Source organism: Schistocerca nitens, chromosome 4 (genome assembly GCF_023898315.1).
Source record: "Schistocerca nitens isolate TAMUIC-IGC-003100 chromosome 4, iqSchNite1.1, whole genome shotgun sequence".
Lineage (NCBI taxonomy): Eukaryota > Metazoa > Arthropoda > Insecta > Orthoptera > Acrididae > Schistocerca > Schistocerca nitens.
Window position 1 is genome coordinate 486,266,440 of NC_064617.1, and position 25,258 is coordinate 486,291,697.

Genomic DNA, 25,258 nt, shown 5'->3' on the forward strand with positions numbered 1-25,258 from the left:
AAGTGTTATTTAAGGAAACAGGAAGTGTTCAGCCACATGTGAAACATCGACCACGACCTGCAACAAATGATGATGCCCAAGTAGGTGTTTTAGCTGCTGTCGCGGCTAATCCACTCAAAGATCAGACAAATTGCGCGAGAATCAGGAATCTCAAAAACGTCGGTGTTGAAAATGCTACATCAACATCGATTTCACCCATATCATATTTCTATGCACCAGGAATTGCATGGCAACGACTTTGAACGTCGTGTACAGTTCTGCCACTGGGCACAAGAGAAATTACAGGACGATGACAGATTTTTTGCATGCGTTCTATTTAATGACGAAGCGTCATTCGCCAACAGCGGTAATGTAAACCAGCATAATATGCACTATTGGGCAACGGAAAATCCACAATGGCTGCGACAAGTGGAACATCAGCAACCTTGGCGGGTTAATGTATGGTGCGGCATTGTGGGAGGAAGGATAATTAGCCCCCATTTTATTGATGGCAATCTAAATGGTGCAATGTATGTGATTTCCTACGTAATGTTCTACCGATGTTACTACAAGCTGTTTCACTGCATGACAGAATGCAATGTACTTCCAACATGATGAACGTCTGGCACATAGCTCATGTGCGGTTGAAGCGGCACTGAATATCACATTTGATGACAGATGGATTGGTCGTCGAAGCACCATGCCATCGCCTGCACGTTCACTGGATCTGACATCCCCGGATTTCTTTCTGTGGGAATAGTTGAAGGATATTTGCTACCGTGATCCACCAACAACACCTGACAACATAACATGCGTCACTGCATTGTCAATGCATGTGCGAACATTACAGAAGGCGAACTACTCACTGTTGAGAGGAATGTCGTTACACATATTGCCAAATGCATTGAAGTTGATGGACATCATTTTGAGCATTTACTGCATTAATGTGGTATTTACAGGTAATCACGCTGTAACAGCATGCGTTCTCAGAAGTGATAAATTCACAAAGGTACATGCATCACATTGGAACAACCGAAATAAAATGTCCAACGTATCTACATTCTGTATTTTAATTTAAAAAACCTACCTGTTACCAACTGTTCGTTTAAAATTGTGAACCATATGTTTGTGACTACTACAGCGTCATCTATCACAAAGCGAAGAAAGTGGTCCAACTAAAACATTCATATTTCTTTATGTACTACACAAATATGTAATAAAAAATGGGGGTTCCTATTTTAAAAAAACGCAGTTGATATCCGTTTGACCTGCGGCAGTGCTATCTAGCGGGCCAACCATAGTGCCCTTCCAGTTTCTAAGGGAATCTACTTAGACATAGGTCACATATGCAAACAAAGTAATCAAAATGAGGTAATGCCTGACAGTGTGCGAAACACCTAGTGAAAAAGTAACATGGTTATAATCTTAACTGACCAAGGCTACAAGGAAAACTACCATAGTCCATGTTCGTTTCTGACAGTCTACCTATGGTAGTTCTACAGCTATACTTAAGACTGATGAATGAAATGACAATGTTAATGCTACAAATTACAAGATTTGAGTAAGCAGACAATCTTTATTTCTTTTTGGTGCAGTATGTTGAGTTGGAAAGTGCAACACTGACAGAAATTACTGGATATCACGGACATAATTAATTCCAAATTCCATGGATCTCTTTCTATCGAAATGATTTGAAGTCAGTAAGATAGTCATGTCACCAAGAGGGATATTTTCAATAAACCATTATATCAAGGGATGAGTTCTGGCACTACTGCCCACAATGGGGTACATAAGCATCGTTATCAAGGTGTATAGTTACCTGAAACTCATTCTGTGTGGATCCAAAGCCATATAACATCAATGCTTTGCCAACAGCTTTATACAGCTTGCTGAATGTTTTTGGAGCCCATGGAAACAAAGTAATCTCTGACACAGAACCAGGAAAAGATGCAAATGTTACCAGAAATTTCACTGATAGAAAAGCCGAAATTTAACAACTCAAATCATGTGCGCTTAAATGACATCTTTATAAAGTCTCCTGCAGTCAAAGAATTAGAATTATTTTTATTGCATAACTGTACTTCAGTTTTCAAAAGTCACACTTCAGTGCTATTTTACTAAAGAAAACAGGAAGCTGAAATAAACATTTATTACATAGAGTTTTGTATAAGGTTTACTTTTAATAATTAAAATAATGTCACCAGGCACAGTTTACAAACACAACTTTGAACTTTCACAAAGTACACAGGCAAACACTAACAAAAAGAAACATAATTACACAATCATTATCACAAATTTCAAACATACACTGGTACTCATTCTCATTTAAAACTGGAAGTACAGGTTCATAACACATTAACAAAAACATTTTATCCTCTGTCGAGTATTGTCTAATCTAGAATCAGCATACACAATTTCTGCCACAAACATCTCTTACATCACTGCAAACTACTCACTTTTGTAACACAGTGCAGATAAAAACTAAAGACAATTTGTACACATGCTGAAATGTCTTCCATTATATATACAGACCATTCATGCTATTATAAGCACACCACTTTTTCTGTTTTACACACATGCAGATAAAAATTTGTACATTCATAGCAACGTTTGTGCACCTATTTTCATTAACATACAAATGGTAACATTATATAAATTCCAAGTATTTATGTACAGAAATAAATAAAAATTATTTATTAACACATTTCTTGATTGATATGACAAAGTATTAAAGCCTTTCTTATTCATATGTGTTGGTAAAGGTGATTACTCTAAACATTTCAATAGTGAGACTGCCTGTATATACAGCCCTACATACAGGTGATTCTGCTCTCTCTTCATAAAATTATATCACTTTCTTATAAACTGAGGACACAGTGAACCATTATACATCTGCAAACAATATTTCAGCAAAATGTTCCCTCTGTTCTACATATTTTTCTTGTATTAAAAAATTTACACTTAATGATACAATCTAGACACTTCATCACAGCACCTTTGCACAAAATGAAGTTCTGCAAATTTATGGGAAGAATATATTATATTGATAACTGCAGAGTGCTGCAGTACTATTCTCTGGTGCCTAGTAGCAATATAAATCAGGAACTTCTGTATGACACTGTTATGTCTAGTATCACTCTGAATAGGGAACACAATGTGTCTTGTACTTTCATATTTTGTGCACTGTAATTAATCCTACAATTAGAATCAAACAGCAGTGGTAGGACGTTACAGAAGCCAGCCAGAGAGCAGCAATAAACAGTTGTTCCTGATAGCAGTACCCCACCAACAAGGATTTGAAATTCATATTCTGAAAATGGATATTGCTTGGTTGAAGTGTTTTTAGGGGTATGCAGGAAAAGAAATATTTCAAGAAAAATGGTAAGAAGTAAATAACAGTTGTCACTGAAAGACAGAAAATAGCTGTAAGATAGTATCCTAAGATGTTATATATAGAATTGAAACTGTCCTCACTACATCTTTTTAATGGGTGGAAATATCTAAATACACCCCAACAAAGGTACACGATGTATGGAAAACACTAAGCAGAACAGGAAGACAAAACTGCAAATTGAATTCACATGTGCATTTAGTTTTCAAATTAATGTTGTGTTTTCTATGGTATATAATCAGTCCTTTTCAAAGTAGTATGAAACAAGATTTATCAATGCTTGGCCTCATAATAAACAGCCTTTTAGCTCTTAGTTAGAGAACTGTATAGCCTCCTACCCCCCCCCCCTTTTCCGTCTCACCAAAAACCCTCCCCATCCCACCAAAAAAATTGCAGCACTACACACACACACACACACACACACACACACACACACATGCATGCATCAATCCAACTTCAAATGCAATTTCAGTTCTGACAGAATAATTTTAATTTCTTTTTTAAATACATTGCTTTACAACAGGCACGGCTGCAAAAGTAATAACTTCAAAGTATATTCACAAAATTATTTAAAAAATGTGTGGAATGATCACTTGAGCATACGCATTAAATTGTGCCTTTTTTCTGTTGCACATATCATGCTCCCATTTTGCAGTTGAGTAACTACACCATGAAAACTGTTTTAAAAAATCTGACACACACACACACACACACACACACACACACACACACACACACACACACACACACTTGCCCATGCCAATGCAGCATCAGTCAAAATCTACTTCTATTCTTGTATCAACTGCTGTGACCTATACATTTTGAATTTTGTTAATAAATTAAAACACTTAATATATTTCAATGAACACACAATAGTAAAAGAGACTCTTTCAAACAGTGGCAGTGACACCAAACAATATGCATCACAGTTATCATAATGGAAGCTTGAATATTTTCGAAGAGAGATAAAGAAAACCATCACTTGGAAGGTTCTTTCATTATAAGAACACTACGGAAGAGAATGAAGGATATTTATCCAGCATGTCACTACGTAAGTGAGAGACATGCAAGTTTTTTTAATAAAACTTCAACTGGTTTATTAAATAATCAGTTGATTGAAATGTACAGGCAGCCTAATATGGTTACATAAATAAATTCTGACATTTGTTCATGTAAACTTAAAAGTAATACTTAATATAATAATCTGCTCTGATACTTTTCTTCAAGGAGTTTACCATCACGTAAACATAAAGAATTTTAATAGAGTTACTCTATTGCAGGCAAAATTTTAAAGCTTTACTGGAACAACTTGTAACCACATTAATCATGATGGAATTGGACTTTTTTAAAGTGAAATATGTCCATGGAACTCCATAGTTTGTCTCTCATGAAACAGCAACTTATATAATATGGACCATAATTTCACAAACTGTCCACATTTACCAGGCAGTCACACATTCAAATAATTTGCTTGCTTCTTGCCCACTGTATTTTTAAGATGCATAACCAATCTAATTTTAAGAGTGTTTATCTGGCAAGAACTTCAAGAGACATTAAGCAACCAGTCCTTTTCAATATACACAATTTCACATGTACTGTAATGCACACACTGGTGGTAACATTTGCTGTTTGAATGTTTACATGAATATGAATTTTCTCTATATAATCCATTGTTTTGTTCATATGCACATACATCACACAAAACACCTGCTGTTTTTGTCATCCTGCTCAAGTTAGTGTCAGAGTACACATTGAGCAGAACACCTATAACTGTGCAATGATATCAACAATATTATCACTAAATAGCAGTGTTCCTCATGCTGCAAGAAGATTTTTTATATTCTTTGGTGTTGCCTCCTCATTCAGATGCTTAGTAGTGTACCTGAAAGAACAGTTATGCTTTTTAATTAATGGTAAAAAACAAATCTGATTACTCAAACACATATATTTATCCTGTCTTCAGCAATGTGTAACAAAAGTGCTTTTTCTGCCTCTGTACAGTTGCTTCTAATGAATGAAAAGGCATTTCAGTGCCAACTAAGATGAATCTGTCAGTAGTGGGCAAATGTATAATACATAATATGTACAAGGATGGATCAAAAATTAATGCCTCTTGTGTCATAAAAAATTTAATAAGGAACATATAACAGGAGAATTAATACAGATCACAGGCTGAACTGTCCTCTATGGAACACTACCATTCAAGACAGTCACCACAAGTTTGTACATATTTGCATCACAGATGAACCCAGGCGTCAAAACCAGTTGGGAAAAATTCAGGCTTTTGCTTCTTTACCCATGGTTTTAAAAGTTTTTTAACCTCATCCATGAAGAAAGTTTAGGGGGACACTGTAATGGACACGAGCAATGTGTAGCCTTCGGAGAAGAAGTTAGGTAATGGAGAAATGGACACTGCAGATAAACTGCATAGTGGCTGGTGACATCATCTGTCACATATGCCAACCGAAAACAAGCTAATATATTATTGCAACTGAAGACTAACTTTTATTCTGAAAAGTACATGTTAATGAAGTGATTTGAGGAGACAGAAGCATTAGAGTTCATGATCAAAAGTGAAACCGTTAGTTTTTTGTTTTTTTTCTTTAATTGTGGGTCATGAAGAAAAACCATGAATTTTACCAGACCAGTTTTGGTGCCTGTGTTCAATGACGGTGCAAATGTGTGAAAAATGCACAGTGACTATGTTGAGCAGTAGTGTTGTGCAGAGGACAGTTCATAGTAATTCTGCTGTAATATGTTTTATTAAATTTTTTATGAGAAACGAGGCATTACTTTTCAATACACTTTTTTATGGCTAGCATCTACAGTTGTGAAATCACAGAGTAGAAGGCTTGAATGTGTCATCTGACGGCGCTAGTGAAGTTCTGTTATGTTCAGAGAAATAATTTACATTGCCATACAAAGTTACAGCAGAAGGTCTGAACCCTTGTAAACAGATCTAGGCCAAATTTTCAGTTTCACTGGGGGTATCTTTATTCCATATTAAACTGCAGGTCCCTCACTGCTTGTTTAAAGGTCAGAGGAAGGCATGGGCACACCCCCTTCAGTAGAGCCATGCCCATTGAAGCCAAGTGATGAATGCTTTTTGTTCAGTGTAACATTTTTATATCAAGATGATCACACAAATTCAACATTATTGTGGGTGTCGAAGTTTGCAGAAAAGATATATGCTCTGTATACGTATAAAAATGACCACATGACAGTGCCTGCTGCTTTTTTCCACAGTATATGTTCACATCAAATAAGCACATTTTATTAATGAGCAAAACAGGCCATCATACTTAAAAAAGACTATGGACTACAAACTGTGTGTTTGTCAAACAGTATTTTTAAATGTTTATACATAAATACAAACCTTAATGCATTTAAGAGACCTTCTGATCGAGCAGCAGGCTGATCTTTAAGGAGCTTCACACAACCCTTTACCTGCAAATTTTGTAAATGTATAATAACATAGCATTCTTACAAGTCAAAAAAACACATGAAAGAAGGAAATATTTCAATAATATTGTTTGTCCAAAGCACCAAGAACAGTCTCACGATGCTGCATAAACAAGTCAGAATACACTTACATCAACATTAGAAGCCTTCACAAATGCTCCTTGTGGATGTACATGATCATACAAAATGACAAGTCCAACCATTACTCGTAGAACGAAAAGCTGTGTTTCTTCTCTTTGGAACTGGGCTATCAAATTCCTGAAAAAAAAAAAAAAGGTCATGTCAACGTAGAGTACTTTCACACTTTGTTTGACACACACATATTCAGATACAGTATACGACTGTATACTTACGGATTTTCCAGCATCCGCAAACAAACTTTTGCCATAGTACCTAGAGTTTCTGTTGTATTTTCAATAGGGATGTCCTGATTCTGGAACAAAAAAACCAGTACCTTATTGATACATAGTAGGGCTTTGCCTTGACTGAACATGATGTATATCATTTGTTAAATACAATATACTCCAGATTATTTGCATTAACGTGAGGGAGAAGATGCATGAATAATTGAAAAACACGAATAATCAAGGTATTTCGGACATGTACTCTTTCTTCCAAAAGTTTACTCAAGTTCTGTGCAAAAGTACTGTAGGCCTATTTAATTCTTAAAATACCCTGTGATGTTGATCTGCTTCGGAGAGGAATTGACTTTTTTGCATGACATTTTGAATTTTTCTTGCAGCAATAAGGTCATTGTAATGAAATCCCCTCTGGTCCATATAATCTAGAAGAGTATCAACACCCTGTAATGTGGTACAATGACTGACAATGTCATTGTCTTCAGCTCCAGTTTCACATTCACTGTTCTCTGTTTTGTTTTGTTGTGAAGCACTGGTAACAATTTCGACATCACTCATGTATTGGAAGCCAGATTGCCATGCATTAATCTTCAGTCACTCATTCAAGTTTTCTTCGCCAACATCTTCAAAACCATTTAAACCCATTGCTAGGTTCATTATTAGTGCAGTTGTTATTTCTTCATCACTGTGACCTTGAAAATCACTTTCTATCTGGAAGAATTTTCCAGCATGATCGAACTGGTGTACATGGTTTGGCCAGAAATCAGAAATACCATGTATGGTAACTAGAATTGCCAACATCTTCCAAAACCCCACCAAATCATCCACATCAACTAGCATTATTCAGTAGACCAGCCTGGTAATGTTATGCCAATGCAATCATGCATTGGCCAGTTGATTGTATATGGGAGTTATATCAGGAGGTAAAAACTTAGTTATGATGAGACCATCATCAAGATACAAGTATCCTCTCACTGGGATGTGAAGGGGCAGTGGGAAACAATAGAACAGCCTTCTGTGGCAATCCTTTCTCTTCTAGAAATTGCTGAACTTGTGGCACAAAATGTCTGTGGAACCAGATTTTGAAACTTTCACTATCCATCCCAACTACTTTTTGCTTGTGACAATGCACAGGAAGATCCTTAGTTGTGGTATCACTGAAATCTCGGGCAGGCTATTTCTTTCTTTTTTTTTTCACTTTGTGGTTCCCAGAAGCATTAGCAGTGCACAAAACCGTAATGCATTCTTTAGGAGACTTACAGCAAGGAGCAAGAACCTTCCTCTTAAAAGCAAGGGTCCTAGTCGGTCGATGTTTGAAAATAGAGGTCACTTTCAACTGCATTATAAATTTGGTCTAGTGTGAAATTCTCTACTTCCACAAATTTCTGGAACTCTTTCAGGAAGGAATCAGCTGCTACAACATTTGAACTAAGCCTATCTCCTTGCATAGTAAGTTTGCAAATACCATGACGTCATTTGAATCTGGTTGGCCATCCAGATGAGGCATTAAATTCTCCTTCTAACCCTAGAGCTTCAGGAAAAAAAATTAGGTTTTTCGGCACACATAGAACCTGAAACAATGACACTTTCTGCTCGTTTTTGGCTAAACCACTGCCAAGGAACAGCATCTAATTCATCAAATGTACATATCTTCATGCTTTTTTTGCACAGGGTCCAGAACAATAATTGCATATCCCATGAAGATCTTGTATTTTCTGCTTATTCTTTTTAGTGTCCCGAACAGTCTACATTCCAAAACCACAATCAGCACTTAGTTTTGTAGCAGTTTATCCCTTCTCAAATCTTTCAATTAATTCTAATTTCTGTTTTAATATAAACACATTTCTTTTGTTTCTCTGTCATATCTGTTACAAACCTTTAAAGTGCCAATTAACATCAGAAAACTGAGTTTGGTTTAGATTTATATGTAACAAGCTGGCCAATAACAATGGAAACTGAACTCTGTTGTCATGTGGCAGTTCTTTTAACAAAGGAAATAGCACTTACTGCCACAAGGAGGGTTGTTTATTGCTTTTTGCTAGAGAAAAATGTGCCACATATTTTATTTATTTGTTTTTAGATGTATGAATACTCTGCAAACCAGATAATCTGCAGGTGAATTAACAGGAGTACACTGTAATAACAGATTGGTAGACATAAGTTTCAGAAACTATCACAAAAAGTTTAAGTCTGGTAGCATATACACACACCTGTACAGCCAGACAACGGTATTATTTTCATTCAAAAGCTGATAGATCGGAAAAAATTAATTCAATATTTAAACCAATACATAGTGACAATCCACAGCACCCAAGATTTTTGTATACAAATGAAGGTAGAATATCTAGAACAGTATCACATATCAAAACATACAATTCACCTATTTAACTAATTAAAGGAAAGGAAACTCTGGGAATTTCTCAACAGTACTAACTGCTTAACAAGAGGAAACAAAAGGAATACCAAATTATTTAAAATGACAGGAATAAGTATTATTTGAAATATAAACTAAGAAGAGGATAGTAAAACCAAGAAGTAAACTGTAGGAGAGAAGACCCATACAAAGTTATTACAATATAAATTAACAAAATACAGTAATAATAATAATAATAATAATAATAATAATATAAATGATTAGTATTAGTGTAAGTGAAAGATACTTTTATTCAAGAATACAACAACAAAAATATTCAATTATTGCTAATATACTGTAAATGGATAGATAAAAAAATCTACTCACCAAGCGGCGGCAGGGGAAAACACACACAAAAGAATTTAACTTTTACAAGCTTTCAGAGCCAATGGCTCCTTCTTCTGGTAGAAGAGTTGAAGGGGAAGGAAAAGGGGTGAAGGAAAGGGACTGGAGAGGTTTAGGGAAAGGGATGCTGTTCAGAAAAGTCACGGAGAACCCTGGTTTGGGGAGACTTACCAGACGGGATGAGAAGGAAAGTGATTGTTGGGGACTGCGCCAGACGAGATTTGAAAACCTGAGAGCTTAAAGTGGAAGACATGGTAATCTGTATGACACAGATTACTACTAAAACATCATGCACAAGTTAATAAGAGGGAAAAGCTAAGTGCATTGTATGTAACAGAGGTGGGATGGGGACAGCGAAAAACTGACAAGTCAGAAAATGAAAGATGTAGAAAAATAAAATGGAGTGAAGAAAGGAGTTGTTACTGTGAATAAATGCTGAGACGGAATGAATTAATGTAAATTAAGGCCAGGTGGGTGGCGAGAACCAAGGACGTGTTGTAGTGCTAGTTCACACCTGCGGAGTTCTGAGAATGAATTAATGTAAATTAAGGCCAGGTGGGTGGCGAGAACCAAGGACGTGTTGTAGTGCTAGTTCACACCTGCGGAGTTCTGAGTACTTTGTGTCTGGGGGAAGAATCCAGATGTTTGGTGAAACAGGCACTGAGGTCACGACTGTCATGTTGTACGGCATGCTCTGCAACAGGATATTGTATGTCGTCTGTATACACCCTCTGCCTATGCCCATTCATCCTGACTGATAACTGGGTGGTAGTCATGCTGATGTAAAAGGCCGAACAGTGTTTACGTAACAGCTGGTATATGATGTGTCATTTCACAGGTGGCTCTTCCTTTGATAGTATATGTTTTGCCAGTTTCAGGGTTGGAATAGGTGGTGGTAGGAGGGTACATAGGGCAAGTCTTGCAGTGGGGACGGTGACAGGGGTAGGAGCCATGGGTGCAGAAGGAGCACAGGGTCTGGCAAGGATACTGCGGAGATTGGGAGGGCAGCGAAAAGCTGCTCTAGGTGGGGTGGGCAAACTATAAGACAGAATGGACCTCATTTCAGGGCATAATTTTAGGAAGCGATGGCCTTGTCGAAGTAGCTGATTGATACATTCAAGACCAGGATAATACTGGGTGACAAGTGGTGTTCTCCGAAGTTGTTTTTTGGAGGGATCAGCAGTGCCAGGATTGGAGAATATGACCCAGGAAATCTGCTTTTGAACTAGGCTGTTGGAATAATTACATCCAGTGAAGGCTGAATTGAGAGTGGCGGTGTATTGCTGTAATGAGTCTGCATCCAACAAACATGTTTGCCTCCCTCGAATGCCAAGGCTGTATGGGTGGGAACGTTTGACATGGAAAGGATGGCAACTCAGGTTTTCAAATCTCATCTGGCATAGTCCCCAAAAATCAGTCTTTCCTTCTCTTCCTGTCCGGTAAGTATCCCCAGACCCGGGATTCTGAGTGACTTTTCTGAACTGTATCCCTTTCCCTAAAGCTCTCCGGTCCTTTTCCTTCACCACTCCTCCTTCCCCTTCAACTCTTCAACCAAAAGAAGGAGCCATTGGCTCCGAAAGCTGGTAAAAGTTAATTCCTTTTGTGCTTCTATCCCCCTGCTATCACTTGGTGAGTAGAAGTTATTTAAGGGCAAAAAATAATTTTGTAGCGATATAATCATGATTTACTTTTGTGGAGAGCTTCAAGTATGGAACCGAAATGATAGATTTCATATGTTTGTACAATTTGTTGGGAAGAACAACATTCTTGTCCTTCAAACATTTTGGTGAAAGGAAATACATAAAAACAAGGAGTAAATGGAACGATATTTTAGCAAACAATGAAGAAACTGCAGAGGATGTTATGGTTCTAAACAATTTTCAAATTTTAAATGAATATGGACTTTTATTGAGAATAGAAAGACATTAAATTAAGCAACACATCAATATATTAGAAAATGAACATTATAAATACAAACAAAGCTGGCAATTATTTACAAAAGCACTTATGTAAACAGCAAAGACACAAAAATTATAGAAAAATCAAATTAAGAAATTCAGTATTGAAAGTGTAGTCAAGCACAAAGATTCCATATCACCTAAACTATTCTCAAAAGTCCTATAGGAAGTTTTCAGATTATTAAAGTGCGAATTTGTGCTCATGAGTCATATTTCAGCAACTTTCATTTTGAGACAACAACAGTATAATTCCTGCTTTTATTCCTAATAGAGTTCAACAAACATGAAAAACTTAATAGAGCAAATTTGAAAGTAGGCTTGAAAGTCGTCTATGATAAAAATTAAACAATGTAAAATCAACACATCAAAAAGAAAATAGCACACATCAATAATGAAGTCACAGAGCAACTTCCTGATATTTTGTACTTAGGATAGGTGAAGACAGGGACAGGATGGACAGCAAAAGAAATAAACAGAGGAGTAAAATAGCGTGGTTGGTTCATGTAAGCTGAATAGGCTTTTTAAAATTAAGTTTCCAATAAGCCTAAAAAGAAATATTTACAGTTATTAGCGCTTATAATCAGTTTGACTTCTGGCACTGACACACTGCTTTTTAATTCTAATATATTTCAGAAGCTGAGGCGAAACGTATGTTTGAAATTACTAGAAGGACAGGCAAACAAACAAATGGATCAGAGAACACAATAGAGGAGAAACATAACTATGACTGCAATGAAAATGAAATGATGGTATATCAGTTGTGCAGCAAAGTGATGGATGGCAGATGGACCAACAAAATTCTTTGCTCATGGATGACATGTAGATTATTTTAGAAAACATGAAGAAGCAACACAAGTGTGTATAGCCAAAGACTGTCATGAATATAAAAGCTTAGAGGAACTCTTTATTGTCTGATAATGATGATCATGATCACAGAAGGTGCATGATGGATGTGTATGGTTGAAGAGCGTGGTGTCTGACCAGCCTCTGAAGAGGTCTTAATCCAACAATATGTGTTAAATGGCTGATGATTATGTGGTAACACTAAAAAGCTCTCCATAAGTGGATGTGAAATGTAGATGACAAGGGAACAAACAAACAAACAATCTGTTCTACATCTACATTCATACTCCGCAAGCCACCCAACGGTGTGTGGCGGAGGGCACTTTACGTGCCACTGTCATTACCTCCCTTTCCTGTTCCAGTCGCGTATGGTTCGCGGGAAGAACGACTGTCTGAAAGCCTCCGTGCGCGCTCTAATCTCTCTAATTTTACATTCGTGATCTCCTCGGGAGGTATAAGTAGGGGGAAGCAATATACTCGATACCTCATCCAGAAACGCACCCTCTCGAAACCTGACGAGCAAGCTACACCGCGATGCAGAGCGCCTCTCTTGCAGAGTCTGCCACTTGAGTTTATTAAACATCTTCGTAACGCTATCACGGTTACCAAATAACCCTGTGACGAAACGCGCCGCTCTTCTTTGGATCTTCTCTATCTCCTCCGTCAACCCGATCTGGTACGGATCCCACACTGATGAGCAATACTCAAGTATAGGTCGAACGAGTGTTTTGTAAGCCACCTCCTTTGTTGCTGGACTACATTTTCTAAGCACTCTCCCAATGAATCTCAACCTGGTACCCGCCTTACCAACAATTAATTTTATATGATCATTCCACTTCAAATCGTTCCGCACGCATACTCCCAGATATTTTACAGAAGTAACTGCTACCAGTGTTTGTTCCGCTATCATATAATCATACAATAAAGGATCCTTCTTTCTATGTATTCGCAATACATTACATTTGTCTATGTTAAGGGACAGTTGCCACTCCCTGCACCAAGTGCCTATCCGCTGCAGATCTTATGTAGAAACATATTATAATATTTTAGAGGGGAACTGAGCATAATTTTAACATTACTGTGGCAATCATTAGATAAATTTTGACAAAGAAGCAATTGATAAATTTAGGAACTGCAGGATAAGATGGAGAAAGCTTTATACCTGTGACATAGAAATCTCAATGCACTGCTTAGTCATAAGGTCACATGCAGTGGGATAAGTATCATGAAAGTGTAAAATCTAATGACAGAAAGGAAAACATCACCACAATGGTTGCTTAACTAATTTACTCTATGTGCACAATTATGATCACAATTATGAGAATCTTGTGACCAGAAGCACACATTTAGCAATAGAGTAACAGATATAATCAACAAACTTGTGCAGTAAATGACTATCCTAGATCTTGTGCCATATTACGGATCACTCTGTCACTATAACAGTCATTTCACAATAGAAAAATGTATGACTGTTCTGGAAGTGGAAATTTGCAGTAACCTTTAATAAACCAACTTGACCCTGAATAATCTTTGAAGAATATTGAACAGTTTCAATTTCGTTGTACATCCTAATAGGTACACTGCTGATCTTTGTACTGTAGGAGGAAAATGTCCTGGTTGGCTCTGCTCTTGTTATAGACCTTTGACCCCTTCTGCACTGAGTGATACCTGGCCAACTCCAATGACAGAATTGTTATTCCAACATATCACCAGGACTGATGGGTACACTCTCTCAATATAAGATCTGTGACAGGGTTATATCAATTAAATAATTGTATCCCCATTCACTTTGCTTATGAGAACATAAGACTGTAATAATATTAAAATGTGACACATTTTGAGATCAATCCAGTTATAATAAGACAGAGAATGCAAAACTAACTGTTACGGAAAGTTCACTTAATATAAATATGCATAAGGTTACTCAGTCAATTAATTCTGTATGACATATGCCTGATAGTAAGTGGAATCTTCACAGTGTGACACTTTTTTTTTTGTTGTACTACACCAACAGTATTTGGTGACAATGTATGTCTATTTAACTGTCACTTTTATTCTAACAAACTAAATATCAGCTAAAGAGGACAACAAATGAATATCATACAATGTAAACTTTCACGGCCGGTATTGACTTCACTTAAAACTTCCGGGCTGATAGGCCGTGGTCGAAGTATAAAACTGTCTCCTAACGTTTCGTCTCCGACTGCGGGAGACATCATCGGAGGTAAAACGGTGAACTGCGTCTTGGCTGCCAGCAGTGGCAGCTTTGTGGAAGGACAGCTCTCGCAAAGCAACAGGCACGTGGTAGGCCACAGCCGTGGAGGGTACACAGTTCGCCGTTTTACCTCCGATGATGTCTCCCGCAGTCGGAGACGAAACGTTAGGAGACAGTTTTATACTTCGACCACGGCCTATCAGCCCGGAAGTTTTAAGTGAAAACAAATGAATATATTAGTCATACATTTAAACTGATGAATGTGTCTACTGTTTGTACAGCATATTTACCTTTATGGCCACTTCTGGCTGTTCAATAAAATTCTTCTGGGTTTGTGACTACCTTGTCAACTATAAAATTCCGACATCTCAGCGACTATTGCAAGATGCCTCCCTCAGGATATATTGCAAACTGCTGAACGAGTGCTAGTTTAATTGCTTATATACTATGAAGGAGTGCTGTCATTGAACATGATGGTGAGGAGGAAGGGTATTAGGTGTTCTTTTATTGGTTATTGCATTGGGTTCTGTCATTGGTGCAAATAGGCATTTTCAATTGGAGTTTCCTTTATTGCTTGCCATTGGTGGGAATCGGCAAATAGGAAATTGAGCGGCGACTGCGGATTAGCACTGTTTACTAACTGCCTAGTATCGGCTAGGGCATGCCAGCACTCTGTGTACCCTCTATCGCTGTGGCCTACCATTTGCCTGTTGCTTTGCGAGAGCTGTCCTTCCACAAAGCTGCCACTGCTGGCAGCCAAGAAGCTGTAGCCTGATGGGAAGCTTGGACATAGAGTTTACAGAAAGCCCACCAACACGGACAGATACCTGCATGCATCCTCCCACCACCATCCTACGCAAAAGAAATTGGCCCTGCAAACTTTAACAAAGAGGGCCCACAGGATCAGCGATGAACACAATCTCAAACCTGAACTGCAGAACCACAGATTCATTTTTGGCACTAATGGGTATGACATGAGGATGATACATGAAAGTATGGTGCCAAAGAAGAAAGGTAATAGGGAAATGTAGAACAAAGCATGGAAGACCACCTTGCTACCATACATACAAGGGGACACAGAAAGTCTGGGCTAAATTCTCTGTCGGGCAGGTATTAAGCCGATTTTTCATAGCAACAACAAAATGAAAGATGTTATGGGCTTGATGAAAGATGCAATTGAAAAGTTTCATGTCACTCTAGTTTATGAAATTGGGTGCGATTGTCGAATGGTTTATGTAGGCAAGACTGGGCAACCAATAAGCACAAGGTTATCTGAACACTAGAGATATATCTGTCTCAAACAATACAACAAATCACTGGTGGCAGAACAACAGGAACAGTGCAAGATGAAAATTCAATTTGGAGAGGCCCGTGTACTGCCGCAATAGCTGTTTACCTTGAGGAGGAAGATCAGAGAGGCTATTGAAATAGTCAAGTGATCAGACAACATGAATAGAGAAGATGGGTACCAACTCCTAGCGTCTTGGCTGCCAGCAGTGGCAGCTTTGTGGAAGGACAGCTCTCGCAAAGCAACAGGCACGTGGTAGGCCACAGCCGTGGAGGGTACACAGAGTGCTGACGTGTCCTAGCCGATATTAGGCAGTTAGTAAACAGTGCTACACTGCAGTCACTGCTCAATTTCCTATTCACTGATTCCCACCAATGGCAAGCAATAACAGAAACTCCAATGGAAATTCCTTTTTCTGCCAATGACAAAATGCAATGCAATGACCAATAAAAGGACACCTAATACTCTTCCTTGTCACCCTCATGTCCAATGACAGCACTCCTATGTAGTATATAAGCAATTAAACTAGAGCCCATTCAGCAGTTGGCATGACATCCTGAGAGAGGCGTCTTGCAATAGTTGCTGAAACGTCGGACTTTTATAGACAATGCAGTTACAAACCCAGAAGAATTTTGTTGGCTGTGACAATGACCGCGGAAGTCTACGTTCACACAGTCTTTTTGTTATGTCTGTCAGCTACTCAATGTCTCCTCTTTAAGGTGAGTAGCAATCTATCCTTTTCAGAATACTGTTAACATTACAATGTAACCTTATTTCTGAGTGCAGGCAGACATTCACTACAGTAATGTCCAACGTACAAGTAATGTAACTGAACAGCTAATTCACCTATAAAATTCTTGGTTAGCTGTGTAAAGAATGAAAAACGCACCACTCTGTAATTAAGTTTCAACTACTAGCTCACCTCAGCAACAAATCTTGTAGCTGCTCCACTCAGAACCTTCAACATGGGAGTAGCATAAGCATCACACGCACACCACTCTGTGATTATGGAAAATTGGAAATTTGTGGTAAGTTACTATGGGACAAATGTGCTGAGGTCATACACACTACATAATCTAACTTAAACTAACTTACATTAAGGACAACACACACACCCATGCCCTAGGGAGGACTCGAACCTCCAACAAGGGAAGCCGCGCGGACCATGACTAGATGCCCTAGACTGCTCGGCTACCCCGCGTGGCTCTGTGATTATGTTTCAACTACTAGCTCACCTCAGCAACAAATCTTGTAGTTGCTTCACTCAGAACCTTCAGCATGGGAGTAGCATGAGCATAAAATAATGACATGTGATTGGCCAGCTCATTTGTCACTTCTCTTGTATCAGGGTGCTCATAACCATCACTGCTTGACATTCGCTGTCGTGTTATGGTGCGACGATAGTAACTGAAGTCATTTTGTATTGCTGGTGTTTTCATCTATTGTTTGGGAACATATAAATAAATCAGTAATTTCATTTACACAAAATTAGACAGAAGTGACTAAAGCAAACAGTAAAATATTAAAATATATAGCAATTAACAATCTATATTGTTTAAATAGGTTAGGATCCAAAATTCTTAGTAAAATGTTCACTGACAGATGCAATACTCTGAATAATGGGCAAACATATATGAATTGTCACTACTCACACAGCAATAGAAATCAGACACAGACTATACAGTACGTGGGTATGACAATAAATAACAAATTAATGGGCAAAACATATTTAATATTAAGCCAGTGATTCTAAAAATTGTGCAGTAACAAATTTTTTGGGATAAATGTTACTATTTGGTGGAAGAATTCATATAATGAAATGATAATTTGAGCAAGGGGTTATTTAATGTCAGTTTTTTTATTGTGTATATATTTATACGGGGTGTCCCAGAAATGTTGCGACAAACTTTGAGGGTTGTATAATATGTCTTGGGGAATAAAATGAGGATGGGAACCTGTGTCTGGAAATGTCATCCAACAACACTATAGAGTGTTGGAGTTATAGATTCTGGTACCTGCCAGTAGGCCATAACTTAGGCAACAAATATGACTTTGTATGCTGATGGACCATAGGTGGAATGTCTTGCAATGATGTTTGTTATTTAGTGATTGTGACTAATTGCCATGATCATCAGTGGAGGAGATGGAGCTAGCTGCTACATATGCAGGCTCAGTCTCCTATAAATGCGATGCTCTGTTGCCTTGGTGGATAATAGTTTCAGACATGGATTTCCATCTGCAATTTATTTTTCTCTTGTATATTGGAAAACATTTGTTTTTAGAGGGGTCCAGGAGAAACATAAACTGTAGATGGAAACAAGTCTCCAAAACAACCACCCATTGAGACAACAGAGCATTGTTTTTGAAGGAGACAAGGCCCGTCTATGCAGCGGCTAGCTCCATCTTCTCCAGAGGCGGTTGTGGCAATCAGTCATGATCACTGAATAACAAACAACTTTATGAGACATTCTGCCAACTGACTGTCAGTGTACAAAGTGATTTTTGCTGGTAAAGGGGTGGTCTAGTGGCAGGTGCAGGCACCAGCGCCTGTAACTTCAACACTCTGTGGCATTGTTGGACGATGTTTCCAGACATGGGTTCTAATCCTCATTTGTTCCTCAGGACACCCTCTAAAGCCCCTACAAGTTTGTCATAACATACCTGGGACACACTGTAAAACAAAACTATTATTATCAGGATGCTGCTATTAACATCAGCTGTTCTATGCTTATGGTGAAATTTTACCACAATTTTAATGTCTCTCCTGTACCTGAACGAAATGATTTAGATTATGTATATTATGAGATTAATAAATCACAATTCACAAGAATTCACAATCCTACATCTACACCCCGCAAAGCAGTGTGAATTGCATGGCAGAGTGTACATCTCACTGTACCAGTTATTAGGGTTTTTCCCCATTCCATTCAAGTATAGAGTGTAGGAAGAATGAGTGTTCAAATGTCTCTGTGTGTGCTGTAATTAATCTAATATTCTGCTCACTATCCCTATGAGAGCAATACATAGCAGGTTGCAATATATTCCTTCAAGCATCACCAAAAATCAGCATTGAAACTTTATTAGTAGGCTTTCTCAGGATAGTTTACGTCTATCTTCAAGAGTCTACCAGTTCAGTTTCTTCATTATCTCTGTGATCCTCTTCCACAGATCAAACAAACCTGTGACTATTCATGCTGCCCTTTTCTGTATATGTTCAGTATCCCCTGCTAGCCCTACTTGGTATGGGTCCCATACACTTGAGCAGTATTCTAGGATGGGTTACACGAGTGATCTGTCAGCAGTGTCCTTCGGAGACTGATTGCGTTTCCCTACTATTCAACCAAGAAACAGAAGTCTATCACCTGCTTTACCCATGACTGAGCCTATGTGATGATTCCATTTCATATCCCAACAAGTATTACATCCAGATATTTATATAGTTGACCGATTCCAAATGCAACTCATTGATGATATTATCATAGGATACTTTTTTTTTATTTTGTGAAATGCACAATTTTACATTTCTGAATGTCTAAAGCAAGCTGCCAATCTTTGCACCGTTTTGAAATCTTATCACAATCTGAATGACTATTTATGCACCTTATTTCAGACAGTACTTCATTACAGATAACTGCATCACCTGGAAAAAGTCTGAGGTTACTATTAATACTGTCCACAAGATCATTAATATACAATACAAATAGCAACGGTCCCAACCCACTTCCCCACATCTGACATTATCTCAACATCTGTCAACAACTCTTCATCCAAGATAACTTGCTGTGTCCTTCTATCAAAAAAGTTTCAACCCATTCACAAATTTCACTTGATACTCCACATGATCATACTTTTGATAATAAGCGTAGAGGTGGTATTGAGTCAAACGCTTTTTGGAAATCAAGAAATACTGCATCTACCTGCCTGCCTCGATTCAAAGCTTTCAGTATGTCATGTGAGAAAAGTACAAGTTGGGTTTCACATCATTGATGTTTTCAGAATCCACATTGTTTGGCATGGAAGAGGTCATTCAGTTTGAGATATCTCAACAGTGGCTTGAGCTCTGAATAAGTTCTAGGATTCTACAAGAAATGGATGTAGAAGATACTGCAAAGTAATTTTGTGGATCACTTCTACCTCTTCTTGTACAAACGTAAGACCTTTGTTTTCTTCAAACAACTGGGCACGATTTTCTGTCTGAAGGATCTACATCAGGTTACTGTTAAAAGATTGCCTAACTCAGACACAAATTCAGTATAGAATCTGATAAATAGTCCATTGGGTACTGCAGCTTTGTTCAATTTAACTGATTTCAGCAGTTTCTAAACATCACTAACACTTACTTCACTCATCTGTTCAGTGTGATACAAGGGTTAAATTGGGGCTACTCTCCATGGCTATTCTTTGTAAAGGAACATTTGAAAAAGGAGTTAAGCATTTCTGCTTTTGCTTTGATACTCTCAACAATTTCTGCTCCTGTCTCAACCACGAGTGTCTGGACACTAATTTTTATGCCACTAACAGTCTTCATGAAAGATCATTTGACATAATTCTGCTATGTTAGACATTGAGGGCTCCACACATTGTTCTCTTGGCATCCAAACAAGATTCATTCAACATTTGTCTCTATCTATAACACTACACTTTGTTTTAAACCTGTTATGCAGCAGCTATGTTTCTTTATAGTGACTGTATACCATGGAAGGTCCCTGCCATTATGAACTGTTCTACTGGGTACATATCTGGTGTATGGTCTACTCTTCTTCCAAACTTCAACCATGGCTCCTCTACATGCTCTTGTCCTGTGCAGAACCTTCCAAGTTCTCCTCATTGAGATGTGACACTACTGCTTTTTGTCTAGTTTACTGAACATATATATTCTCCTACCTGTTTTAGTTGCTTTTTGTACTTTGGTAATCAGTGCTGCCACAACCACATCATGGTCACTGATAACACTTGCAATGTGGATGTTTCAAGGAGGTTGCATCTGTTTGTTTCCATTAGGTATAATATATTTCCTTCATGAATAGGGTTCTGTACTAACTGTTCTATGTAGTTTTCAGTGAAGTAGTTTAGTAATGTTTCATAGAATGTCTGGTCACTGCTAACAAAACTAATTTTCCCAATTGATTATTGGCTTATTTAAGTCTCTACTAATGATTACCGTATGATTGAGGACTTTAAGTACAAGAGAACAAAGGTTTTCACTAAAGCTGTTGCTTGCATCAGGAGGTGAGTCTGGTGGTCAGTAGAATGACCCAATCACAGTTTTATGCACACCTCTGATACTAAGTCTTGCCCAAACAATGTTGCATGCAGCTTCAGTTTCTTTCTTGGTGGATTTCAGCATCCTGTCTACTGTGACAAATAAACCTTTCAATATATACTTAAATTTTCCCAAAAATTCCACTGCTATCAATTTCAGGTTTTAATTAGTTTTCTGTAACTTGTATTACATGAGATTCACTGATTTTCTGGAGTGCTTCCAACTCTGGCACTTTGTGTTGAATGTTTCAGCAGTTAAGTACTAGATTTTAATACTCTCGTCTGTCAGGGGCATTTCTTTGGATCTTACACTGATACTTCTGGGTCTTCTACAGCTATTGTTACCTGCACCTTATATATATATATATAATCAAATATAATGACTCATCCAGAAATATTTAATTACTTTTTATATCATCACACATCAGAGGCTGCTGCTCTAGTAGCTGTGTGTGTGAGAAAGAGGGATGGGAGGGGCAGACACAAGGTTATATATATATATATATATATATATATATATATATATATATATATATATATATATATATATATATATATATATATATATAAAAGAAAGATGATCAGACTTACCAAACAAAAGCGCTGGCAGGTCGATAGACACACAAACAAACACAAATATACACACAAAATTCAAGCTTTCGCAACAAACTGTTGCCTCATCAGGAAAGAGGGAAGGAGAGGGAAAGACGAAAGGATGTGGGTTTTAAGGGAGAGGGTAAGGAGTCATTCCAATCCCGGGAGCGGAAAGACTTACCTTAGGGGGATATATATTTTTTCCACGTGGAATGTTTCCCTCTGTTATATAAACCTTGTGTCTGCCCCTCCCATCCCTCTTTCTCACACACACAGTCAGCTACTAGAGCAGCAGCCTCTGATGTGTGATGATATAAAAAGTAATTAAATATTTCTGGATGAGTCATTATATTTGATTGTATAGTAGAAATGCTTTTTTTTTCAATAACCTGCACATATTTGCTAAAATAATAGTTTCACAGTATGCATGAAGATGTGCCAAATAAAAATATATGTGCTTCAACATACCTTGTATTCATCAAATTTCAGTACAAACTCAAGAATTTCAGCAAACTGCTTGACCAGAGCTTGTTGAGTTTCTAAATGTTGGGTAGGAGTCATTGAGCCCGAACATAGCTGGAATAAAATCTTTGGAACTACAGCCTCTGAAACAACCAATTACCTGTTTGAGAGTAAACAATTATGCACACAGAAATCAAATTTACTGTAAGTACTTTCACTAGATTAAAACTGACACTCTAGTAAGGGAATCTGTTAGTAATATAGTAACTGATTAATAAGACACTCAAAATAACTGTAGTTAGTTAAATATCTTCCATGTATGAGGATAATGATTATGAAATAATGTTGATGATAAAATTGTTATTATTATTGTTGTATTTGCATATTTTCTTACCAAGTTCTGTAGAAAATTCATAAAACCTTTTCAGTTTTGTAACCAGAGGCATCACTGCCTGCCAGGCTTTCTTCTGATACTCTTCAGTAGGTGATGAAATAGCCTACAAAAATCAAACGTGATCAACATACAAAATTGAAAACATTAATAGGTTATATATCTTACAATATTGAATAACAGCTTTGTACCTCTCTTATTTCTTTTCCTGCTCCCTTATAACACTGGATGTCTTCCAAAATCGATTCCGAGTTTCTCAAGACCCTTTGTACCTCTTCAAATGTTTCTTGCTCCGTCTCAGTTGGCTGTGCATCTTCATGAGAGAAATCAGAAATTCATTAGAACATAATACTTTACACCACACTAGACTTTGTTCTCTGTACTGAATCATCACTCAAAGGTTCAAAGCGACACAGGAAATTGTAGGTAACAACACAGCTGCATAATCACTTACTTTCAAAATCAAGGAACACATCATATTTTTGTGGTGAACAACAATTTGAGTCATCTCTTGCAAGAAGGCTTAATAATTTGCCCATCTTCAAGTAAGAGCTCTGTCAAACTGCTTTTTATTTTGTTCTACCACACCATCACGGTCCACCTATGAAAGAAGAGAAGAAAATTACAAAAAACAGAACAGGTAACTAATTTAAGTCCTGTATTTAACGATACATAATTCACTTTTTTTCGTTTAGAAGACTGTACAAAATGTTTCTGATTAGATAATGTGCTACTAAATCTAAAGCTGATAGGCTCTTTGATATCTTTCTGAAGTATGCTAAATATCTGGAAACAGTATTTATATCACTATCTAATATGTGTGTCCAAAATGAGAACAGCACAGCAGCAAACCTGTGAAATTTCCACAGTTGCCGAAACAAGAGTGCTTGGAGTTTTTTGACACTAACGAAATTAGCAACGAGTTATTAAAGGAGTAACAAGTATCAGTAGAATTCATATAAGTTTTCAATTAAAGTTTTAACAACACTTACTAGCTACTCCACCTTTTTCAAGAGCAGTCTATAGAAAAATTTTGAAACCGGCTTTTAAGCCGCTTAAGACAAATAAAATCGTAGCCGCAAAGACATTTACAACCGCCTAATAAAACATTGCTACGACTTTTTCTTGTAGCACTTTCACTAATCTGCTCGCAAATAAGAACACAAATCGTCATTTGCAACAATGGAAGTCAGAATTTGTTTTGTTTAACAATCACATCACGCTAACTTTTTTATACGAAATTCGTCTGCTGTACCTCAAATGACAACTTGTTTGTTTTGGTTTTCAGTGATGCCTTCATGCAAAACACTGTCGGTACACAGTCGCACCAACATTCAAAAGTCATATTACAATTTCCTATCCAAATACGCCAGACATCAAACGTGGAGTCAAAATAATTTCGCAACCATCACGGAAGTCTACTTTCCCTTTAAGTAAAAATCATCCAAGACAATCACTTATTTACTATCTACATAGTTCCCAAGACAAATATTCTTGCACGCTAAGTGGAATTCTGTTTTCTTTTGTCGGGAAAAACCGTATATGTGAAATCAGCATAATTACGGATAATACAAAACTAAACTAAGATAATACAGTTTTCTTTTAATTTCGTTACTTTGTGGTCCGTATTTCTACAGATGCCCTGTGCGTTTGGCGATATTTACCAGTAATATAAATTTAGAATATTCCATTCTGAGTATTCCTTACTACTTCGGTTCAATCGAATGATTGTCAGGGACCCTGATGTGTGATGATAATACGTTCATGACGATTCGCTTTGGATTACCAAACACTATACAGGAACCGGTAACAATGGAGCGCTCACTCTTCATGGTACGTTAAACAAGTATCTCGGACTAGTTACACGACACATTGAGGCCCCGAAGCATTACATGGACAAACCTACGTAATTTCATATAAATGTAACCTTCTTTTTTTAAGAAAGAGCTAGATCATGCTAGGATCTCTCTCTTTTGTCTGTTGGCCTTTATACTGGTAGGACGCTCTATAGTTGCATTCCTTTTGTATCATTAATTAATCTTTCTTTTGTGTAGTAAAATGTGATATGTCACGTATTAGCTTTAGAATCACTTGCAGTTACGTTAATATAAATCAGTTAAGTCTCATGAGTGATCATTTTAATCGTTCTCCTACAAGATATATGATGCATGAATTGTTTTAATGCTTTATTGTTACAGCCAACGGCCATTACGAATTTAACGAATTGTGGCGTGGAGAAACAATAAGTGGTATTCTGTCATTTATTCTTTTGCAGCTTCTTAAGGCGTCCCTGAGA

General features: G+C 37.4%; 1 protein-coding gene across 8 annotated transcripts in view; it reads right to left on the reverse strand.

The window, feature by feature from the left end:
• Positions 1 to 2,181: 2,181 nt before the first annotated feature.
• Positions 2,182 to 25,258, reverse strand: part of LOC126251898 (CYFIP-related Rac1 interactor B) — a 389,840-nt gene continuing 366,763 nt past the window's right edge. For 6 of the 8 annotated variants that reach the window (XM_049952619.1, XM_049952615.1, XM_049952613.1 and 3 more), the window contains 9 exons: positions 23,417 to 23,563; positions 23,154 to 23,275; positions 22,966 to 23,068; positions 22,578 to 22,714; positions 17,489 to 17,692; positions 7,186 to 7,265; positions 6,964 to 7,090; positions 6,747 to 6,817; positions 2,182 to 5,252 (listed from right to left, as the gene is read on the reverse strand). In XM_049952619.1, coding sequence (XP_049808576.1) covers positions 5,186 to 5,252; positions 6,747 to 6,817; positions 6,964 to 7,090; positions 7,186 to 7,265; positions 17,489 to 17,692; positions 22,578 to 22,714; positions 22,966 to 23,068; positions 23,154 to 23,275; positions 23,417 to 23,501 — 996 coding nt within the window. In that variant the 5' untranslated portion in view covers positions 23,502 to 23,563 and the 3' untranslated portion in view covers positions 2,182 to 5,185. Of the gene's footprint in view, positions 5,253 to 6,746; positions 6,818 to 6,963; positions 7,091 to 7,185; positions 7,266 to 17,488; positions 17,693 to 22,577; positions 22,715 to 22,965; positions 23,069 to 23,153; positions 23,276 to 23,416; positions 23,564 to 23,954; positions 24,235 to 25,258 lie in introns of those variants that run through there. The other 2 variants (XM_049952620.1, XM_049952618.1) reach the window with 2 other exon arrangements.